This window comes from Chanodichthys erythropterus, chromosome 6, assembly GCF_024489055.1.
Source record: "Chanodichthys erythropterus isolate Z2021 chromosome 6, ASM2448905v1, whole genome shotgun sequence".
In the NCBI taxonomy this organism is placed as follows: Eukaryota; Metazoa; Chordata; class Actinopteri; order Cypriniformes; family Xenocyprididae; genus Chanodichthys; species Chanodichthys erythropterus.
The window spans coordinates 4,505,866-4,527,360 of record NC_090226.1 but is presented as its reverse complement, the minus strand read 5'-3'; the positions used below and the strand labels follow the sequence as shown (position 1 = coordinate 4,527,360).

Below are 21,495 nucleotides of genomic sequence, written 5' to 3'. Positions count from 1 at the left end.
CCATTTTGGTAGGTATCCTCGTAAACAGTCGCTTATGACTTAAGTGAATGTAAACAGCTGTGAAAGAAAACGCATGTGTATCAGTATAAGATTATGAAATGCATAAATACTGGACGCAGGATTTTTGCCTGTTTTGTCATCTGCTAGGCAAGAATAATAATGATAATAATCATAATTCAGCAGCAGTACTGAAAACAGAATGAATTTAGAGATGCAACTTCATGGATAATGTTTCAACATGCTAACAGTAACTCCATAGCTATTAAAAATGATATAATAATGTTTGATATAATATTTAGTGATGGTTCACGATAGCTGAATAGTTGACTGGTCACTTTTTTCTATTTTTTTGGTTGTTTGAAAGTAATGCTGAAAACAGTGATTATATAATGTTTTTTCATTTTTATTACAGAATGTTTAATATTTTTAATATTAATAATATTTAATATAATTTTTTAGCCGTAAATATTTTAATTGTGGTGCTGTGGGGAGAATGGTTTTAGAGACACCTTTTAATATTAATAATATTAATATTTGTTATATTAAAGAATCCAATATTTCTTTTTTTTTTAGCTTCAATACTGTAAAGATGATGATTTTAGAGACAACTTCTTGAAGACCATTTTAGCATGCTGCTAACACCACTTTTGTAACAAATATTTCAAAATAAATTTGATTATGAAATGCATTTCAAGACAATTACTGTCAAATATATATGCATAATATGTCAGACTATTTTATTATCTGATATTTTTTAATTGTTGGTCTTTGTCTGTGTACTTTTTTGAGCCATATGCATTTAATTTTATTAAGTTCAAAATGACGTTTTAGAACCTTTTTAAATGGAAATTATGATATCCGTGTCATTTAAATAGTCTTTATTGGCATTATTATTGTAGGTCCCTGTGTTAAACCATCTGCAAAAAAGGACTTTGTTATATTTCTTTCTTTCTCTAGTTTTTCTTTCTATTCACCCACTCATTTCTGCAGTTCTCATCACACTGGAATGAGCAGCCGCTGTTTATTTCACTAGATACATGACCAAATGCTGTGGAATTGTTATTAATTCAATTTCCTTCATGTTCCCAGTATCACAGCATTCTGTTTTGAACGTATTACTCAAACCATCACAAACTCATACTTTGTCAGGTAATTTTCTGCTCGATCTGTGGCTAATAGCACTCATGGCAATCCATTTCCTTTTCCTCTGCCTCCTTTCTAAAGTGTTGCCGCTGTCTGCGCGAGTCAGTAAAGGTTAAGTGTCTGAGCCGCAGAGTCAGGCTTTTGGTGTCTAAACTGGGTCGCTGTGCTAATTCTCTCGGTGAACGCTCCTCCTCTAGTCACGCACATCTCAGGGACAAACCCGGCATGGCAAACTGGGCTGCTCTTGGACACTGCGAAACAAAAAAAACAAAAAAACCCAGCTTACCACTCTTAAAGCCGCAGGCTCAGACCACCGTGGAAGGATTGCATGTCGTCGCAATAGAAAATGTCAAAAGGCTTCCCATTTTCTTTGACCGAGAGCTGAGCGATGGGCTCCCACTAACGTTTTAAGTGCCGATCAAAACAGAGCGCTAGCTTCACGTCTCTCTCCTGTCAGCTCTGTTTTAGGTTTTCCAGTGGCAGCCGTTGCTCCCGGGCCTTCCGGTCCAGTGTGAAAATGTAGGGAAAATATCCATTTCGGAAGAGATGAGATAGTTCATGCTCATTGGGGTAGCAGGGAGCCTTGTCAAATCCACTCCATTTGGCAACTTGATTTAACCTACTTAGATTCAGGGGAGAGTGTCTTCCCCACATGTTCAGCCGCCGCTGTTGGCTAACTTATTCATGAGTGCTTGTAAACAGGTTTCCATGCAAAACTATTGTGTTTGGAAGCCATGAGGATGTTGTGCCGGGGTTAACAATCAGAAAATACAGTGAGCTCCAAAGGTCTGAGGCCATACTGACAATTTGGGATTTAAAAATGTGGAAAGAAACACAGTTTTAGGATTTTGAAAAATGTATGTAAAAATAAATAAGAAATATTTCAGATTTTGCAGTATCCAAAGAGTAAAATGGTCATGTGAACTCTATACAGACGGTCAGATTTTCTTGCTTCGAGCTGAAACTTTTTTTTACTCAAAATGTTGCACTGATGATATCATTTGTAATAATATATTTGTTAGAAAATTGTAAAATTTTATATTTTAAACTAGTGGACCCTCACTATATGTGCACTACTGTAAAAAGGACTTGTAGTTTAACTTAAAAAAGGAAGTTACCTGGTTTCCTTAAAATTTTGAGTTTATTGAAATTTAAAATTTGAGTAAATACAATGAAGAGGATTGATTTAATCAACAGAAACTCAAAATATTATGTTATCTGAACCACATTAATTATCCAAGTTGATTTGACAAAAGAAAAAAAATGTATTTAAAATATTTTTTTTTACAGTGTACCGTTAAAATGTCTTCTGCTCACCAAGTCTGTATTTATTTGATCAAAAATACAATAAAAACAGTAATAATATTGTGAAATATTATTACCCTTTAAAAACTGTTTGAAATAAATAACATTTTAAAATATATTCAGTGATCAAAGCTGAATTTTCAGCATCATCACTCCAGTCTTCGGTGTCACATGATCCTTCAAAAATCATTCTAATATGCTGATTTGCTGCTCAAGAAATATTTTCTATTAATGAATATTGAAAACAGTTTTTTTTTGTCAATAGTTTTTTTGGAAATGGTGATACATTTTTCAGGATACTCTGATAAATAGAAACTTTTATTAGGCAAGGATGCATTAAATTGATCAAAAGTGACAGCAAAGACATTTATAATGTCTTTCTATTTCAAATTATTGCTGTTCTTTTGATCAATTTAATGCATCCTTGCCTAATAAAATTATCTTTTTTTCGTAGTGTATATATACATTATATAATTTTTTTTTTTTTTTAATCTCCTGAAAGAATAATCATTGTTTACAAAAGAATCGTATTAAATTTTTTGGTAAGTCACTCTCCATTGGTTCTGTTAGTTACCCAGCATGCACTGCAGCTGGGGTCAAATCAGAGTGAGCTTAATTTGATTACTATCACTGTAAAAGTGTATGGAACTGGTTAAAGGGATAGCTCACCCAAAATGAAAATTATCCCATGATTTACTCACCCTCAATCTATCCAAGGTGTATATGACTATCTTCTTTCAGGCGAACACATTGGAGATGTATTTAAAAATATCCTTGCTTTTCCAAGCTTTATAATGGTAGTGAACGAGGGGCCTGTTTTGAAGCCCCCCAAAAATGCATCCACCTAGGATGGTTTGAGGGTGGGTTAATTTTCATTTTTGGGTGAACTATCCCTTTAAGGTGGCTATTCATCATTGTTTGAAGGTATACATTTCACTCTAATGTCGTGTTTTGTGTCACCATTATCGGGCTTTATAGTCCCACAAGTGAAGTACCAGCTTGGCAGCCAAGTTTGTTATTATGATAGCTAGCTGTATGATAGTTTACACTCACTATGTGGCATTGTAGTCACTTCAGTGTGACATTATCTAAATCATTTTGAATAAAACAAGTGGTTTTGGATGAAGCAATATGAAAACCCATTTAACAGATGCTAAATAAGAATTAATGTAATTGCATTCACTTTATGCTTGTTGGCATCTCATAGCAATGCACTCAGACACCTCAGAACACCATAGCAGCTGTATAGCAACACCCTGACAACCACTCACAACGTCATCTGTGACGACGACCACTTATCTAAGCAGCAATCCAGTTTAATGACAGCTGAGCGTCTTTTGATATACACTGCCTTGTTATTAACAATACGATGAAAAAATTGCAAGGGCACAAAGCGAAGCTTAACAAGAATGCCGTACATTGTCCAAGACGAAATAACGTTTCTTTATTGTGAAGGGCTCAGAGTTCAGAGTTGTTTATTGAAGCCTTTTGTTCATCAGTGAGCTTTGTGAAAAGCTTACAAATCTGACTTTGTAACATTTTCTGACATTAGATGATTTCAAAGCCAGTCAAAAGCTACTGTACATTGTTGAAGAGGCCAGCTTTTCACAATCCCAGCCATCAATTTCCACTTTTCATGCTCTCACAGATTATAATTATAAACTCCTCCATACAATCTAGCATGTGCTTGTGATTGTTAGACATCTCGCTGGCTTTCACGATGCGACACATCAGCAGCCCGCTGGCGACCCATAAGGGAATTTCAGAATGCTTTCGTCTGTCACTCTTAGATAATGATATTTATTTTCTGACAGCGTACAATGGAACGAATAGGAAAGAAAGAGAGCTGTAGAGGTTTAATATATATTACATTAGATCATATGCCTGAAAGCAGCCAATAAAGATTTAAATTCGCTAAGCAGACAGATTTAATCTTGTCATATAGTCACTTCAGTCCTCCAGCTGTCCGTTTGTTGCTCACAGGCTTTAAGGCACCAGACCCAGGTAAAAATATGATGCAATTCAAGAAATGTGATGAACTGGGTTTGCACACAAGTTAAGAATGTCATTTATTTGCACTATTATGCACAATGCAGTTCCTCATCTCGTCGATTGTTTAATAGCACATGGTTAAAATGGATTGTGGGTGGTTGGTGAATAAGAAGCTAAAATTTTGTTAATTTTTTTTTTTCTTAAGAAAGACAAACATAAATAGTGATGAAAGCCAATATATTAATTGCCATGGATGAATATTTACTCTAAGTAAATAAATACTGGGTAATCCACTGTAGATGGGATCCAAAATCTAAGTGAAAATTTTCCTGAAAAGAAAAAAAAAAAAAAAAAAAAATTGATCTTCTCTATAAAATAGTGGATAACTCTGTAAAAGATATTCATCTGTGGCATGTAATATTATGTCTTTCTGTTTCATTTATGTATTTTTTACCAGAAAAAAAAAAAAAAAAAATCAAAATTAAAATTTTAAACTGGGACCTGTGGTTAAGTTAACAGAATGACCCAGCAGGTATTGGGCCTAAAATATTGCATTGCATACTATGTGGCGCAACTGTTTAGATATGCAAATCTGTACGATTTGAAAAAAGTCAAGATATCTTAAAGTAGCACACCTCTCATCATTCGTGTCTGTGAATTTTCTGAAGTTATTGAATGATATTAATGCTGGGTTATGTTTTTTAAAAGTCTGTTTATATAAGGAGTTCAGGAGGACACCATCTGTGCTTATGCAGTATTATTATCAGCCGTATGTCTTAGTGGGGAGATTTGTGGTCATAACACTGAAATAAGGAAAGTGCACTCATGTCAGTCTGTACAGTCATTTATATTTCTATATATTTTATTATGTTGAGAATCAACATGAAATAACAGAACCGGAGAAAACCAGGATACTGCACAAGGATCCCAAAGTGTGCCTTCCCAACTCACAGCATTTAAAAACGTACTTGAAGGAACAATTGAGTTTAATTGTTGACAACTTGACCTTTATCATTTGTTTATTAGCATTTGTGGGTCAATTACCACATAACATAAGAATATAGATGATAAATTATATTTTATTTTTAGGCGAAAAAAAAAAAATTACATTATAGCACTTACAATGGGAATAAACTGTACGTTTACACCTTGACGTTAAAAGTACAGATGTAAAGATTGTAAACTACCATTCAAAAGTTATTTTAAAAAAAAATTAATACTATTATTCAGTAAGAATGCATTAAATTGATCATAAGTGACATTTACAGTGAGATTTCTGTTTCAAGTTAATGCTGTTATTTTGATCTTTCTACACTTTTAAAAAATTCTGGGTTGTTTCAACCCATGTTTGGGTCAAATATGGACAAACCCAACCACTGGGTTTCAAAAAAAGTTTGGGTTTGTCCATATTTGACCCAAACATGGGTTGAAACAACCCAGAATGTTTAGAGTATATTCATCAAACAATCCTGAAAAAGTTTATACTATTTTTGATCAAATAAATGCAGCCTTGGTAAGATTAAAAGACTTTACTTTAAACATTAAAATATCTTAACTACCCCAAACATTTGAACAGTTGTGTATATTAATTGTTGCCGTATTGAACTGTACAAAAGTTTAGGGGACTGTTGTATTATATGGATGAACATCTAGTTACTACTAGACAGTTTCTTTTTAGTATTCTTGCGTCATGCAAATGTTACCTGGTCCTGACAGCTGAAATTAAAATTAACATTAGGTATTTTTTATAGATTGAATTACACTGCACCTTTGAAAGTGCATTGCATTAACGTGTTTTTTTTTTTTTTTTTTTTGCTTATTGTTTTCTTTGTTGGCAGAAGATGTCTGATGGAACTTGTACTGAAGCCGGAATGTTCATATACCTTCCTAGTCTCCCAATGAGTGCTGAATGTCTGCCAAATTATAGTTAAAATCCGACGTGCAAGTAATAATTTACAGTTTTATTTGAGCCACATTGTATGTCAAATAAAGCAAAACAATTGCAGCCAACAGCACATTGGTGGCCCTGATAACAAAACCAGATACTGCGCCTGTAAATGGAAAGAATGAGGATTTGCGAGAGGGGGCGGAGTGGTAGGGTGGGCGACTAATTAGCCTTTTTTGTGTCTTAGCTGGGCGTGCATTGTGTACAGCATGAGGGTTTTCTGGCCAACATATTACACAGGGATTAAATGAGGAAACGGGGGCTCCAGTGGACAATATTAAAGCCCCGCACGTAACTATGCCATTGTGGCGATGTTGTTTAATCTGTCAGACCACCACGCAGGCAGGCTGACGGTGGAATAGTGTTGGGGAAAGGGGCTTTTTCCCAATAAAGGAATGAATTTTATCTCTGCTAGACGGAGCTGGACCGTGTCCCTCAAAATCACTATTGGCACTTGCATCAGAAATAGTGAAAAACATCCTGTGCAATTACAAGCGGACAAACAAAAGCTACATTCATTTATTCCATGCAACTTCCATCCATATTTTGTATTATAATAATGTGGGTCTATAGATTCGAATGCATGTGTTTGCCCATTTAATGACACTGGAGGGACGTGAATGAAAGTGTGGTGTTGATAATGAGGGGAAATTATTAAACGCATTATATAATCAGATTTTTAGATTGTGATTTTCTTTCTTGCATGTTCTTTCTCGCAATTAATTTCACTTGGACGATGCGAAAATCCACGGCTGCCCTCCTGGTTTGCAACTGAAAACCGAACGTCTTATCAGCCTATTTGCATTGCCATTGTTCTCGTGCAACAAACGGGCTGTGTGATAAAATTCCACAAAGCCGCTGCATCACAGCAACTTCATAAGATAGATCAAGCCTGTGTAAAGACTAAAGAACAAAAAAAAGCTCGCTCGACTTTTCTCTGGTAATTGGCACACACAAAACATTTTTTCATTTAGATGGCTCCTTTTTGTCAGCGGCACTTTAAATGCCTCACTCCGTACTCTTCAATTAGACACGCTTAGATAGGTGACAGCAATTCAATCAAACAATTAGCAGCCATTTAATGCTCATTAACAGAGAAGCGTTTGTCTCATTTGATGTGGCTGCACACTATTTCCAAAGAAAAACACTGTTGGATTGTTGGCGTACGCAGATTATTACACAATACCAACATGAACACCTGTTGAACAATTAATTTTTAATCTGTTTTCCCCACCAGAAACTTAATGTGAAAACATTTGACTTCCTACATGCAAGTCAGTGTTTTACATCTGTTGTGTACTTAACTATTGTTAAAGGACTATAAGTGCTATAATCGGGTCCCCAGTGCATTTACCAACCCAGAAAACGTAAAAGAAAGGACAACCCAGTAACTTTGGCAAGCCTTTCTCTGCAAGTTTGTAAAAAACAAGCAGCTCAGATTTCTCTCTCCTAGTGATGTAGGAAGGAGATCTTATTATAATATTACTGCCTCTTAATCTACACGTTTCCATCCACGACGCCACCATTCGCATGCGACAACAGTTTACCAGTTCTAACGACGTGGCAAAAGTTCGATCAAAGCATGCTAACTGTTCTGTCGCTGGCTGCAGAGATGAGCACAGAACACTATTTAGAGTCTCGTTAGTTTTGCATAGCCTGAAAGCTGACCCTGGCAAGCTCGAGTGCTAAAATATTAGACCATTCACAGCATTGGCAATCATAAGCATCAGCCTGGTGTGTCTGGCTCTGTTTGGCAAACAGGTATGCTATGTATAGTAGGCATCCATACAGGTTTTGCAGATTAACATGACGGCACATGCTAGTGGATGAGTTGAATCAACTCCACAGCAACTACATAAATTTATCCACTAACCATTCAGAAACGTCCAGTTTCATTCTAAAAGTTGTAACTTCTTCCTGAGTCTCTCCATCAGTGTCGACTCCGGTTTGAACAATAAAGCTCCGCCCTTTTCTGGAAAGGGGGATGGAAGCAGCAGCTCATTTGCATTTAAAGGGACATATTCAAAAACAGCGTTTTTGCTCACACCCTAATTTTGGCAAATTTGACAAGCTATAATAAATGATCTGTTGGGTATTTTGAGCTGAAACATCTATCTATCTATCTATCTATCTATCTATCTATCTATCTATACTACCTATAGTATATATCTATACTACCTTGATAAATAAATATTTCACAATTTCAATAATATATCATTATTTATTTACTTTGCTTTTGCTTTACTTTCTTTTTAGTGTTTATTTATGATGTCTCATATCTATCAGGTTTCCTCAAGTCCATTTCCCTAGCAATTTTTACAGATATTGTATAATATAGACTGGGGTTGAAAAATTACCACATTGAAAATCTGGAATTTTTGTTTTTTAATTTAAATCTAAAATAAATTAAAAAAAAAAAAAAACCTGAAAGTTTAAGCACTACCTTGATAAATAAATATTTCACAATTTCAATAATATATCATTATTTATTTACTTTGCTTTTGCTTTACTTTCTTTTTAGTGTTTATTTATGATGTCTCATATCTATCAGGTTTCCTCAAGTCCATTTCCCTAGCAATTTTTACAGATATTGTATAATATAGACTGGGGTTGAAAAATTACCACATTGAAAATCTGGAATTTTTGTTTTTTAATTTAAATCTAAAATAAATAAAAAAAAAAAAAAAAACTGAAAGTTTAAGCATTGTTATAAATTAAAAATATACGAGAGAAAATATAATATGTAAATATAATTATAATCACATATAAAAATGTACACTCTAAAAAAAATGCTGGGTTAAAAACAACCCAAGTTGGGTTGAAAATGGACAAATCCAGTAACTGGGTTGTTTTAACCCAGTGGTTGGGTTAAATGTTTGCCCAACCTGCTGGGCAGTTTTATTTAACCCAACTATTGTTTAAAAATTACTATATGGCTGGCTTAACGTGAACCCAAAATAGGTTGGAAATTAAAAATCAGACACATAATTAAAGAGGCAACAATAATAATCAAAAGGTGAACATTTATTAATAAACAATTTAATAAATGTTTGTTGTTTAATTATTATTCATTAAACTTAATAGAAATAAATGTTCATTTATTAAACATATAACACATGTTATCTTCCAATATATTTTGGGTTTATTTTAAGCAAGCAATACAGTGATTTTTAATTGATGGTTGAGTTAAATAAAACTGTCCAGCAGGTTGGGCAAACATTTAACCCAACTGCTGGGTTTGTCCATTTTCAACCCAACTTGGGTTGTTTTTAACCCAGCATTTTTTATAGTGTAATTTTAAAATATATAATTGTAATTAAATAATTGTATGTAGTTTGTATGAAGAAAAGTTTATATTAAATTACAAATGAATGTAAAATAAGAATATTTTCATTAGTGGTCTATGCACTTTTGGACTTTGTCCAAAAAAAATAAATAAGTAGCCTAATATCATGCCAAAATATAATAAAGGCAGTCTAAATCAACTGAGTGACTAGTTTTGCTAAGCCAATTGCACCAGAAATGGAGATAAATGCTCTTTACACTCTGTGCCGACTGGGGCGGCATCTAATCATGAACTCGCTTTGCTACATAGCTTACGATCATCTGTAGTGGCTAAAATTAATGCCAGCCCGTGAAGTTTTTAATATCTGTGCTGAGGTCCCTTCTTCCACCAGGATTTGTTAACGTGGTGCCATGTTTCATTTCTGCCTATTAGTGCATGTGAGAGACATTTAAGAACATAATTAAAGTGGGACGCCCCTGTGGGAGCATTCAGGTAGATTAAACGACTTCATTAGCTTTACGCTACAGCAAGTGTGCGATGTAGCCACCGGACAGAAGCAGTGGTCCGAGATACAGGGCTTCCCTGCTGGGAGTCGACTGTCAAAGACCATACAGCGCGTGTAGATGCATCTCGGTAAGAGTTTCAAAGGCTGAGCAAAATATTACTGGCTGGTTTCTATCTTTTTGAGAACTTTTAAAACCAGTTTGGACTAGTTTAACTGGTTTTAAGGTGGCAGTGCTGGGCTGTTCACTAATAAAAAGCTAAGGTGGTTTGCCAGTCTTAGTTGGTCTGATTTAGTGGTTTTAAAGGGCTTGTGAGCTGGTCAGTCCAGCAAAAAACCACCTTAGGCTGAGTATTTTCTCTTTAAAACTGCAGTGATCTGAAGACCGTTTCAAAAACACGGTTTGAAATCGCAACACATTATTAGCCGTTTGATATAGTCAAGCAAAAGGCTAATCATATTAATTACCGTTATGTGTCTGACCTTGTAAAAAGCAGAGATGTTCACGAGTCTTTTATCTGGAGTCCGAGTCATTAAAAAAAAAAAAAAAATCTCATAATCAAATCCTATTTTTTATCTTAGTTGTACAAAATAATATGATCTTTCTATAATCTGTTTTATTTTAAATTAAGGTCCTATGATGTAAGGGATAATGTACATCCAGTTTATTACTTTATAATCCATTACAATGTACAAAACAGTCGTCATGGCAACACGAGTAGTCATTTTCAATCATGTTTTCAATACAGTCGTTAAGTGGACGCAAGATGGCGCCAGTGAGTCACGGTTTGTTACAGCAGTTAGCCTCATTGTTAGTGACGACAGTTATTATCAGGAAATATCAAACTTTGGAATGTTTAAGAATGTCAATTGAAAACTCTACACATGCTGATTGTGATATGTTAAAATATGAGCTTTAAGTAATAAATGGATTAATATCTCTTTCTATCTCTCTCTCTTATGGACACACGTTAAGAAATAGAAAAGCTGCAAATAATATGAAAAGATTGCTAAAATGTAGTGATAGGTTTAAAGTCTCGATTTTTTTTGTTCATATTTTAACAGGCTGGCAATTCAAATAAGCCATGCAGCTACACCACAATATAATAGCTAACGTTAGCTGTGTGAGTTGCGACTAACCTTTGTGGATGCGATGTCTCATAAAATTTGATGACGTTGTTCCGGTGTCTTTAATTGTTTTCCCACATTCTGTGCGTCTAGCTGATCTGACATGATGATAAACCCAAGCGAAAGAACATATTATGGCACGGTTGCTCCCGTCATGTTGCATGGGACTCTTATTATGACATCAAATTCTATGACAAGAGTCCGATCTACCACAAGTTCGACACGTAAGGAAATATATGTGAAGCAGATATTATAAAACCATGTAAACACAACACAGATTCTTTATTTATTATATCAGTAGTTAAGGGTAAAAAACTTGAGTCGTTTTTAAAATATTCCGAGTCTTTTGTGTCGAGTGGAGTCAAGTCTGTAGTCATTTCAGGTCGAGTCCGAGTCTGAAGTCTGTTAAAATGCGAATAGAGTCCGAGTCTCTAACTCGAGTGCCCATCTGCAATACCATAGTGTAGCGTTTACCTAATAAAGGTTTACTATGGGTTTACCTCAGTAAGTTGACCGAATGGATCTCTGAGTTCGTGTGAGCGAGTGGAGGCGGGGCTAATTAGCACATTCATAGACCTGCATATACTAAATGAAGCAAGTAAATGTAAATAGTTACATTCAAACTATTTTAAGGCATGAAGAAATTGTTTTAAACAATTAAATGTCATTTTGATGATCAAAGATGAGTTTTAAGGAATAAAATTATTGACTACAGGGAGACTTTATAACTAATCATTTGAATTCTGTTTAACCTTTTATTAGTTTCTTTTTTCATATCAAGGGGCAGCCGAGCCTATCTGCACAATCACTAGGATCCTCCAAGTCAATAAAGTCACCGTCCGCATTTCTCCTTCTACTGTTCATGACTCTTCAAGGTCGCCCCCAATTTAGACAAGTTGGTCTCCATCTATCAAGGACTTAGAAACAGGCACCACTTTTCTTGAGTAAATTGATCTGATAGCAATTACCCTCCTGCGCTTGAAAAGTTTAAGATGAGATCTTTGGAGGACACAGTCTAACCACAACTACAGACAATAAGATTAAGGGCCAAAATAGAAAACAGAAGCAAAATTGGATGCACGTCCAAACAGACCCACACACACATATATCTATATGTATATTAATGCAAGTATTTGTGAGTAAACTAGATACTAGACTCCCCTGCCCTCGTTAATATCAGATCACAGAGCCACAAACAATTAACTCCTTACGGCCGCCTTATATATCCATTAAAAGCCTCCCTCTGGGATAAACAGACGTCTTTACACATGGCCAATTTCGAATTAGGCTGCTTTCTTCAGGCTAACACAAGCCATTTTCACAAATTAAGATATGCTTGTTTGTCAAAGGTATATGGTTATTTTGTGCATAGGGGGGTTGTGTTTGTAGGCTCTATAACTCATCCACTTCTTCTTCTTTTAGCCTTGGGAACAATTAAAGGAATAGTTCAATGAAAGTTTTTTTCCTTATTTAGCCCTATATTGTCCCAACCCCATATTATTTTCTTTTTTAAAGGTGCCCTAGAATTAAAAATTGAATTTATCTTGGCATAGTTAAATAACAAGAGTTCAGTACATGGAAATGACATGCAGTGAGTCTCAAACTCCATTGTTTTCTCCTTCTTATATAAATTTAATTTGTTTAAAAGACCTCCGAAAAACAGGCGAATCTCAACATAACACCGACTGTTACGTAACAGTCGGGATCATTAATATATACACCCCCAATATTTGCATATGCCAGCCCGTGTTCAAGTCATTACACAAGGGCAGCCAGTATTAACGTCTGGATGTGCACAACTGAATCATCACACTAGGTAAGCAAGCAAGAACAATAGCGAAAAATGGCAGATGGAGCAATAATAACTGACATGATCCATGATAACATGATATTTTTAGTGATATTTGTAAACTGTCTTTCTAAATGTTTTGTTAGCATGTTGCTAATGTACTGTTAAATGTGGTTAAAGTTACCATTGTTTCTTACTGTATTCACGGAGACAAGAGCCGTCGCTATTTTCATTATTAAACACTTGCAGTCTGTATAATTCATAAACACAACTTCATTCTTTATAAATCTCTCCAACAGTGTAGCATTAGCTGTTAGCCACGGAGCACAGCCTCAAATTAATTCAGAATCAAATGTAAACATCCAAATAAATACTATACTCACAGGAATCCGATGTATGCATGCAGTATGCATGACGAACACTTTGTAAAGATCCATTTTGAGGGTTATATTAGCTGTGTGAACTTTGTTTATGCAATGATAGAGTCGAGAGCTCAGGAGGGGGCGGAGAGCTCGAGCAATTAAAGGGGTCGCAGCCTGAATTGGCGCATTTCTAATTATGCTTCAAAATAGGCAGTTAAAGAAATTAATTAAAAACAATCTATGGGGTATTTTGAGCTCAAACTTCACAGACACATTCAGGGGACACCTTAGACTTATCTTGTAAAAAAACATCTTGTATAAAAACGTTCAATGGCACCTTTAATCTGTGAAACACAAAAGGTGATGTTATGCAGAATGTCCGAGCTGATATTTTCCACAAAATAGATAGTGATTTATATTGTCAGGCTTAAAACCATAAATCCGTTATTCACTGTCCGTGTCTTATTTTTCTAATGTGCATCAACAAACAGTAGCAGATGGCTATGGAAGCTTGTTTCTGCCGTGAAATAAAAAATAAAAAAGGTAATTTTGACTTTTTATCACACAATTATGAATTTTTCCTCACAAATGCAAGTTTATATCTCACAGTTCTGACCTTTTTTTCTCAGAATTGCAAGATATAAACTCAAAATTGAGAAAAAAGTCAGAATTGCGAGTTTATCTCAGTCGTGACTATAAAATGCAATTGCAAGTTTATATCATGCAATTCTGACTTTATAACTCGCGATTGTGAATTTATATCTTGCAATTCTGAGAAAAAAAGTCAAAATTGTGAGATAAAAAGTTGCAATTACCTTTTTTATTTTCTATTATGGTTTTCAAACTTGCAACATCATGATTGGTCACATGACATGCAGAGAACCAATCATATCAAACCTGGCACGACCTACATTATGTAATGATGCCATTTTTATTTGAACACAAGCTTCAATCCATATTTTGGCTGTGTAAATCACTATTTACTTTTGTTTTTTAGAGGGGAAAAAAGCAACTTTGAAATTCTGCCTAACATCTCATTTTTTTTCACAGAAGAAAGAAAGAAAATAATATGTGGTCGGAATAACATGAGGGTGAGTTAATGGATGACAAAATGTTTTTTTTTGTGTGCACTGTTCCTTTAAATCTACCTAAGAGGCAGTGAATAACATTTAGCAAAAACGCAGACGTTATTATGACTGAATAGCAAGTCTAATATGCAGGTAAATCCTTGTATTGTAATGCAAAATATGATCCACACTGTTTGAAATCAAAGACCTGTCTATTTAATGACTATCAAAAGGTCATGTCTGTGTTCGCTGTTATTGTACTCTTGGTTCAGCTTGAATTTCATGCATGAATTGGCATTTTGATAGCCAGAGCCGAAGCTTGAAGGCCCAAACATTTGCGAGCAATTCATCTTCTCCCCTTCTTATCCGTCCCTATTTATTTCTTTATTTATTTTTACCCTCTGGTTGTTCGATCTTGAGACTCGTTCCCATGTGGTTTGAGGGCATTAGGTCTTATCGTGGCCGTGCGGCTTCGGGATCTGGACGGTGCCAGTCATGCTCGGTATCACTGCTGCTGCTGCTGGGATTTTTGCCTGGGGATGGATTGGCCAGCTCCAAATGTCACTAACCTTGATTAATGTCACCCCTAAAAGTGCTGTTGTGGAAAAAAAAAATTGCAGAAGCTTTTGCTTTATGATTTGAAAGAGAAATAATACAGAAGGTGACGGACTGGTGCAACCTGTTGAAAATCTTTGCTTTTTGATAATTAAAAAGAGAGTGTGAATCACAATGCAAAGCTTCCATCTCAGTCCACCCAGAAGGAAACTAAGCTACAAAAAAAAAGAGAGAAATCACCTTCATAGTAAAAGCTCCAGAGAGAATTGATTTTTAATGATAACATTCAGGCAGTTCTTGAGTTGAGCATGAGGTGATGTGCCTCAGAGGAGTATTTCTTGCCTTAGATATGTGATGCAATGAATTAGATTTATGGCTGAAGTTTTTAAAATAAATTGTTTTTGCATGAATATGTTCTATATCGTTCAAAGTTTGGGGTCAGTAAGATGTTTTTTTTATGTTTTTATCAAGCAAGGATGCATTAAATTGATCAAAAGTGACAGTAAAGACGTGTATAATGTAACAAAAGATTTATATTTCACATAAATACTTTTAAGCTGCACAACACTGATAATCATGTTTCCTGAGTATCAAATCAGCATATTAGAAGGATTTCTAAAGGATCATGTGACACTGAAGAATGGAGTAATGACGCAGCTTTGCATCACAGGAATAAATTACATTTTTTAAATGTTTTAAAATAGAAAACAATATTTATATTTCACAATATTAGTGTTTTTATTGTATTTTTGGTCAAATAAATGCAACCTTGGTAAGCATAAGCGGTTTCTTAGAAACTCAATAAACTTTTATAATTATAATCAGTGTTTATAGACAGAGATTTAGAGATGGCATACTAAAATTAAGGACTAAGGAGAAAATTAATGGGAAAAACACAAAAAGTGGGCTGTCACTGGTGTACTCTGACATTAGTCATTAGCTCATTAACATATGACCGCCCACTTTTAAATGTTTACACCTACTCAGTATTTAGTTATCCAATCATAACAGAGGTCATTTCGATAATTCTAAGGTACAGTAGCAGAAACACTGTTTAATTAGTCAAAATAGGATTAGAAACTACATTAGGACTGTTTGTGGTGCAATAAACTTTGACTAATAATAAGGACCATGGAATGGACCTAAAATAATGGTGCATTCAAGTCCTCCTGTTTTTTTCCACCACTTTTCACATTGACACGTCCCCCAAATCATAAACTCAGGACTTAAAGAAAATCCAGAGCTTTCCACTCGTATTTACGACTTTGTGGGGGTGTTCATGTGCGTAAATACGATCTTTCCAAATGCACCATAACAATGCACTTTTGTTAGGCCATTTAGGGATTTAGCCATTACGTCATGTTAAAACACCAAAGCAGAAATGTTTGCATTGTATGTTAGAGGCTGAATGGGAACATCTGTTCAGTTTTTATGACTCTCACGGGAAACAATCATTACAGTAACAGTACAGACCTTCATTCGCCTTCAAAATGGTACACCGCTGTACTGTGCGTGTGGCGTCCAAATCTAGAGCAGGACAGCGCGTACCAGGCGAATGACACACTAACGTGAGTGTGCTGGATGCATCCGGAACCTGAGCAATCAGTAACCCCTTCAGTAAAGAGGGGGATGTTTACAGCACGTGTGTTTGGAGAAGCTGTGATGGAGTGCCCCATTTCCAGCTATGATTTCACTGACAGAATCATACATCACTCAGACAATCCTCCAGCTCATTAGCAGCTGTTGTTCGGCTCCCATAAGAGTTCTGAAGGTGTTTGTCAGTATGAAGAGTGTTTCCGTTTGCATTTTTGTGAGTACTGCTATATACTCATAATGACTCCCTTATAATAACAGTTTGCCCAAATTAAACTCTCTCACCCTAATGGTGCTGCTTTTGTGTTCCAGAAATCCATAAGCGTGAGTACTGTATATGATGACACAGTTTTCCTTTTAGGTGAACTATTTTAAAGATCATAAGGTCTAATATCTGACCCGTTAACACTACATTTGAAAAAAATGACAATTTCTGATTATTTTCTGAAACATAATATTTTGGATAAAACCACATGCATTGAATATTTGGTTTAAATTGAATGAGTTTATTTTAAAACATATATTATTATTATTATTATTTTAAAATAATTATGAAAATAAGTAAACAGTTATTTCAAAGTTTTATGCAATTTTGATCAAAAAATGAAATTTGTTCGGTTAAATAAATTTTCATTGTGCTTTGTTGGTGTAACTGTGGACATATATTAGCAAATTCATGTTATATTATATTATATTATATTATATTATATTATATTATATTATATTAATGATTAAAAAATTATCAGGATAGTAATTTTTATTATTTAGTATTTTAGCCAAATTTTAATTTATTTTGGTAAATTAACTATTTACAAGTTTTCAATTATTATATTATATTATATTATATTATATTATATTATATTATATTATATTATATTATATTATATTATATTATATTATATTATATTATATTATATTATATTATATTATTAACAATTAAATAGATATTATTCAAAAATAATCAGGATAGTAAGTAATTTTATTATTTAGTTTTTTATGCAAAATACATTCAATGCACTCCAAACTATTATATTATATTATATTATATTATATTATATTATATTATATTATATTATATTATATTATATTATATTATATTATATTATATTAAAAAATAATCAGGATAGTAAGTAATTTTTATTATTTAGTTTTTTATGCAAAATGCATTCAATGCACTCCAACTATTATATTATATTATATTATATTATATTATATTATATTATATTATATTATATTATATTATATTATATTATATTATATTATATTATATTATATTATATTATATTATATTATATTATGATCTTAAAATAAGTAATCCAAAAAAATCTTTATCAATCTTATGATGATTTGATGGTGATTTTTTATTTATGAAATGTGGAATTACTCCAACACGGCTTGCAACACTTACCATGGATAGACACGCATTCATGATTAATTAGTTGAGTGTATGAGGTTGCACTATGGTAAATAAAAACATTTCATTTGTGTCGATGCTTGAATCCCCTTGGTGACTCACAACACCTTGCATAGTCTGGTCATGAAAAACACTTCGGTGGATATTCTTTCAACCATATTTACTTAACTATCTGCACAGAGTAAAAATCAAGGTCAGCATACAATGGCTGTAAATATTCATTAAAATTCATTGTAATGCAAATGTGGCTGCAAGGAGAGCGGCGCTCTGACAGGTGCTGACAAACCAAACAGTGTGCCAATGTGAAAATAAAACAGAAGAACAACTCAACCCTAATGTAGTGTATGTAAACACCCCCAGATAAAGAGCACCGGAGTCTCTATCTTCTCACCCTCATGCTTTTTTTTTTTTTTACTCTTATCAGTTTTGAAAAGAGACTTACTAAGTAGAAATAGTCTTAAAAAAGAAATTTCAGACCAAACAGAAAAGGTCACCAAAGTTCATCATGATTAACTTATGTCTGTCAGTGTGTATGTTGAATGTGCGCTTCTGATTGTGTTGCCAGGGGTAGTCTGTCAAAAACTTCAAAGCGTATAGACGTCACTAAGAGTGTACGGCCCCAATGTTTATCGTGACCTGCTTTTCAACTCAGGAGCTTTTCAAAAAAACATCAAGGGAGCGAAGGATTAATCGGATCAAGCCAAAAGAGAAAACAGACAAGGATAAATACTGCAAGAAGGAATACTTTTTGGACTCCCTGGGGTTTCTGTCGGTGGAGATAAAGATCTTGTTATCACTCTATGTTAATTCTCAATTCTTTTTTTCTTCCCTGAAGCGCAGATTCCTCACCCATGTACTTGTTGTCCTTACTTGAACATTCTTTTTGCAAACTCTGAACTGCTACACTTGAGAGTGAGTTTCGCACTACTTGTTCACAACCTGTTGCATTTCAGTTTGTTCAAATAATGTTCAATAAAAATGGCATGCATTTCTGAGTAAAACAGGATATTCATTGAGAAAGCGCGTAAGACTTTATTTTATCCACAGGGAATTGATTGTGATTTGGAAAATGTACTAATGATGAACTGGAACATGCATTAAAAAAGTAAATAGTTAATTTTGATTTCATGACTTTAAAGGGGTCCTTGATTATGATTTCACTTTTTTTTAACTTTATTTAGTCTGTAATGTTGCTGTTTGAGAATAAACAACATCTGCAAAGTTACGACGCTAAAAGTTCAATGCAAAGTTAGATATTTTCTTTTAAAGAATTCACTATTTAAGGACTACAGCAAACAGCTGGTCGGACTACAATGAGCTTCTTCCTGGGTTAGTGACATCACTAACCCTAAAATTTACATAAACTCCGCCCCCGAGAACATGCAACAAAGGGGCTAATGCCATGTTGGGCTGCTTTAGAGAAGAGGAAGAGTTGTTGTAGTAGATGTTGTTGCCATATCGTCATTTTACGCCGAACGAGGGTCAATTAAATGCTGGATTTGCACATAAAGTTAACATGATGGCAAATGGTGTGTTTTTTTCTCACACCCAAATAGGTGTAATAATGCTATAATGATCTGTGGGGTATTTTAAGCTGAAACTTCACAGACACATTCTGGGGACCCCATTACATCTTGTGAAAAGGGGCATAACAGGTCCCCTTTAAAACACTTTTATGAGCATTTTTATGAACATCTAAGTGGTAAAGAAGCAGTTTGAGTTGAACATAATAGTTTTTTGTATTTCCTGTTAGCATGTGAGGTGGGTTTCTACAAACCAGTGGCAGGAGATCAGCTCTGTGGCAAATGTCCCCTCCACAGTCACTCTGAGACTCGAGCAGCTCTAACCTGCCCGTGTGATGCCAACTTCTATCGTTCCTCTACGGATCCACCGGCTTCTCCCTGCACAAGTGAGTTTTCATGTTTACATATCATCAAATCAAAACATTTTCTATTTTTGATTTAGATACAATAGCCCAGAAAAGTATTTGAAAACACATTATAATGTCTGAATGTGTCAATGCATAAGAGATCAATGATCAAATGAAGTGTCATTTCAAAAGCTGCAGGATCTTTTCTCTTCACTAACTTCATAATTTTGAAGTCTGTATCAGCTGGTGTTTTGGTGATTTTTAGTGGGTGTGTGATGTCAGTTGGACAAGTTCTCCTCAAGTTCATTAGATCATTACATTAACCATGAACATATTCCACTAACAACAACCAAGCACAAAGTCACACAATACAGTTAATTTTCAACAATATATCTTTTATTTTATAAATATTTTTATTGTATAAATATATTTTTTGATGTATAAATAATTTGATCAGCTTGATTAGCAAGCCTGATAAAAAAAATAAGATTAAATAAAAATCTTATTTAATATTATTATTATTTTTATTTTTACTTAATATTTCTGTGAAATGTTTTGCTTGAAAAGTGTGCTTGTGCTCTCTTTCTTTAAAACAAATTTAGTCCTGATTTAATTATATATTTATTATTATTATTATTATTAATCTAATTTAATTATTATTATATTATATTTTTAAGTTGTGCCCTCCAAATACTTTTTTAGGAACAAAAATGGAACTTGTTTTGAACTTTTAATGAGTGGAAAAATGGTAAGACAAGATTACTTGTTGAACCAGGGTCGTGTGGTTACTGAAGTGCAAATTCAATCATTCTCATTTGATCGGCTAGCCTGATAACCACCAATTCCCTGAACCTCACTAATTAACCTATAATTAAGAACTGTCTAACTTCGCCCTCCCCGTAGGACCTCCGTCAGCTCCAGTAAACATCATCTCATATGTGAACGGCACCTCGGTCAGTCTGGAGTGGGGTTCACCTCTGGACGCAGGAGGCCGCAGTGATGTCATCTATGATGTCCTTTGCCAGAAGTGCGACAAAGACGGGACGCAGTGTGAGGACTGTCGGGTGGCTGCAGGTGGAAGTAATGGGGTGGGGAGCGTCAATGGGGGCGTTGCAGACACTAATGGAGCTGTCGGTGGGACAGCTGGAGGAGGAGGAGGACCCTTGAATGGGGTCGTGGTGGCCCGGACAGGAGCGGCCCCGGTGCGCTTTATCCCTCAGCAGACGGGACTTACAGAACCATGGGTGACGGTGCTGAATCTTGCCGCTCATGCTAACTACACCTTCCGTATTGTTGCGTTAAATGGAGTCACACACCTGAGCAACGAACTGCCACAGTCGGTGACGGTCAATATCACCACAAACCAGGCAGGTAGGAGACACTGTTGGGTCATTAATGTTTGATTGCATTTATTATTCACATAATTCTTAAAACACTTGAAAATCCAGGTCTTTTCTAGCCTAAGGTGGTCTAGCTAGTTGACCAGTCCATGATGTGTTTTGAAACATGGTTAACCTCAGCAAAAGTGGTCCAACAAGTTTGAA

General features: G+C 34.7%; 1 protein-coding gene across 1 annotated transcript in view; it reads left to right on the top strand.

The window, feature by feature from the left end:
• epha8 (eph receptor A8) overlaps window positions 1-21,495 on the top strand; it is a 90,434-nt gene that overhangs the window by 51,743 nt on the left and 17,196 nt on the right. The window contains exons 4-5 of the mRNA XM_067387787.1: window positions 19,835-19,990; window positions 20,855-21,322. Of these exons, the coding sequence (XP_067243888.1) occupies window positions 19,835-19,990; window positions 20,855-21,322 (624 nt within the window). The remainder of the gene's footprint in view (window positions 1-19,834; window positions 19,991-20,854; window positions 21,323-21,495) is intronic.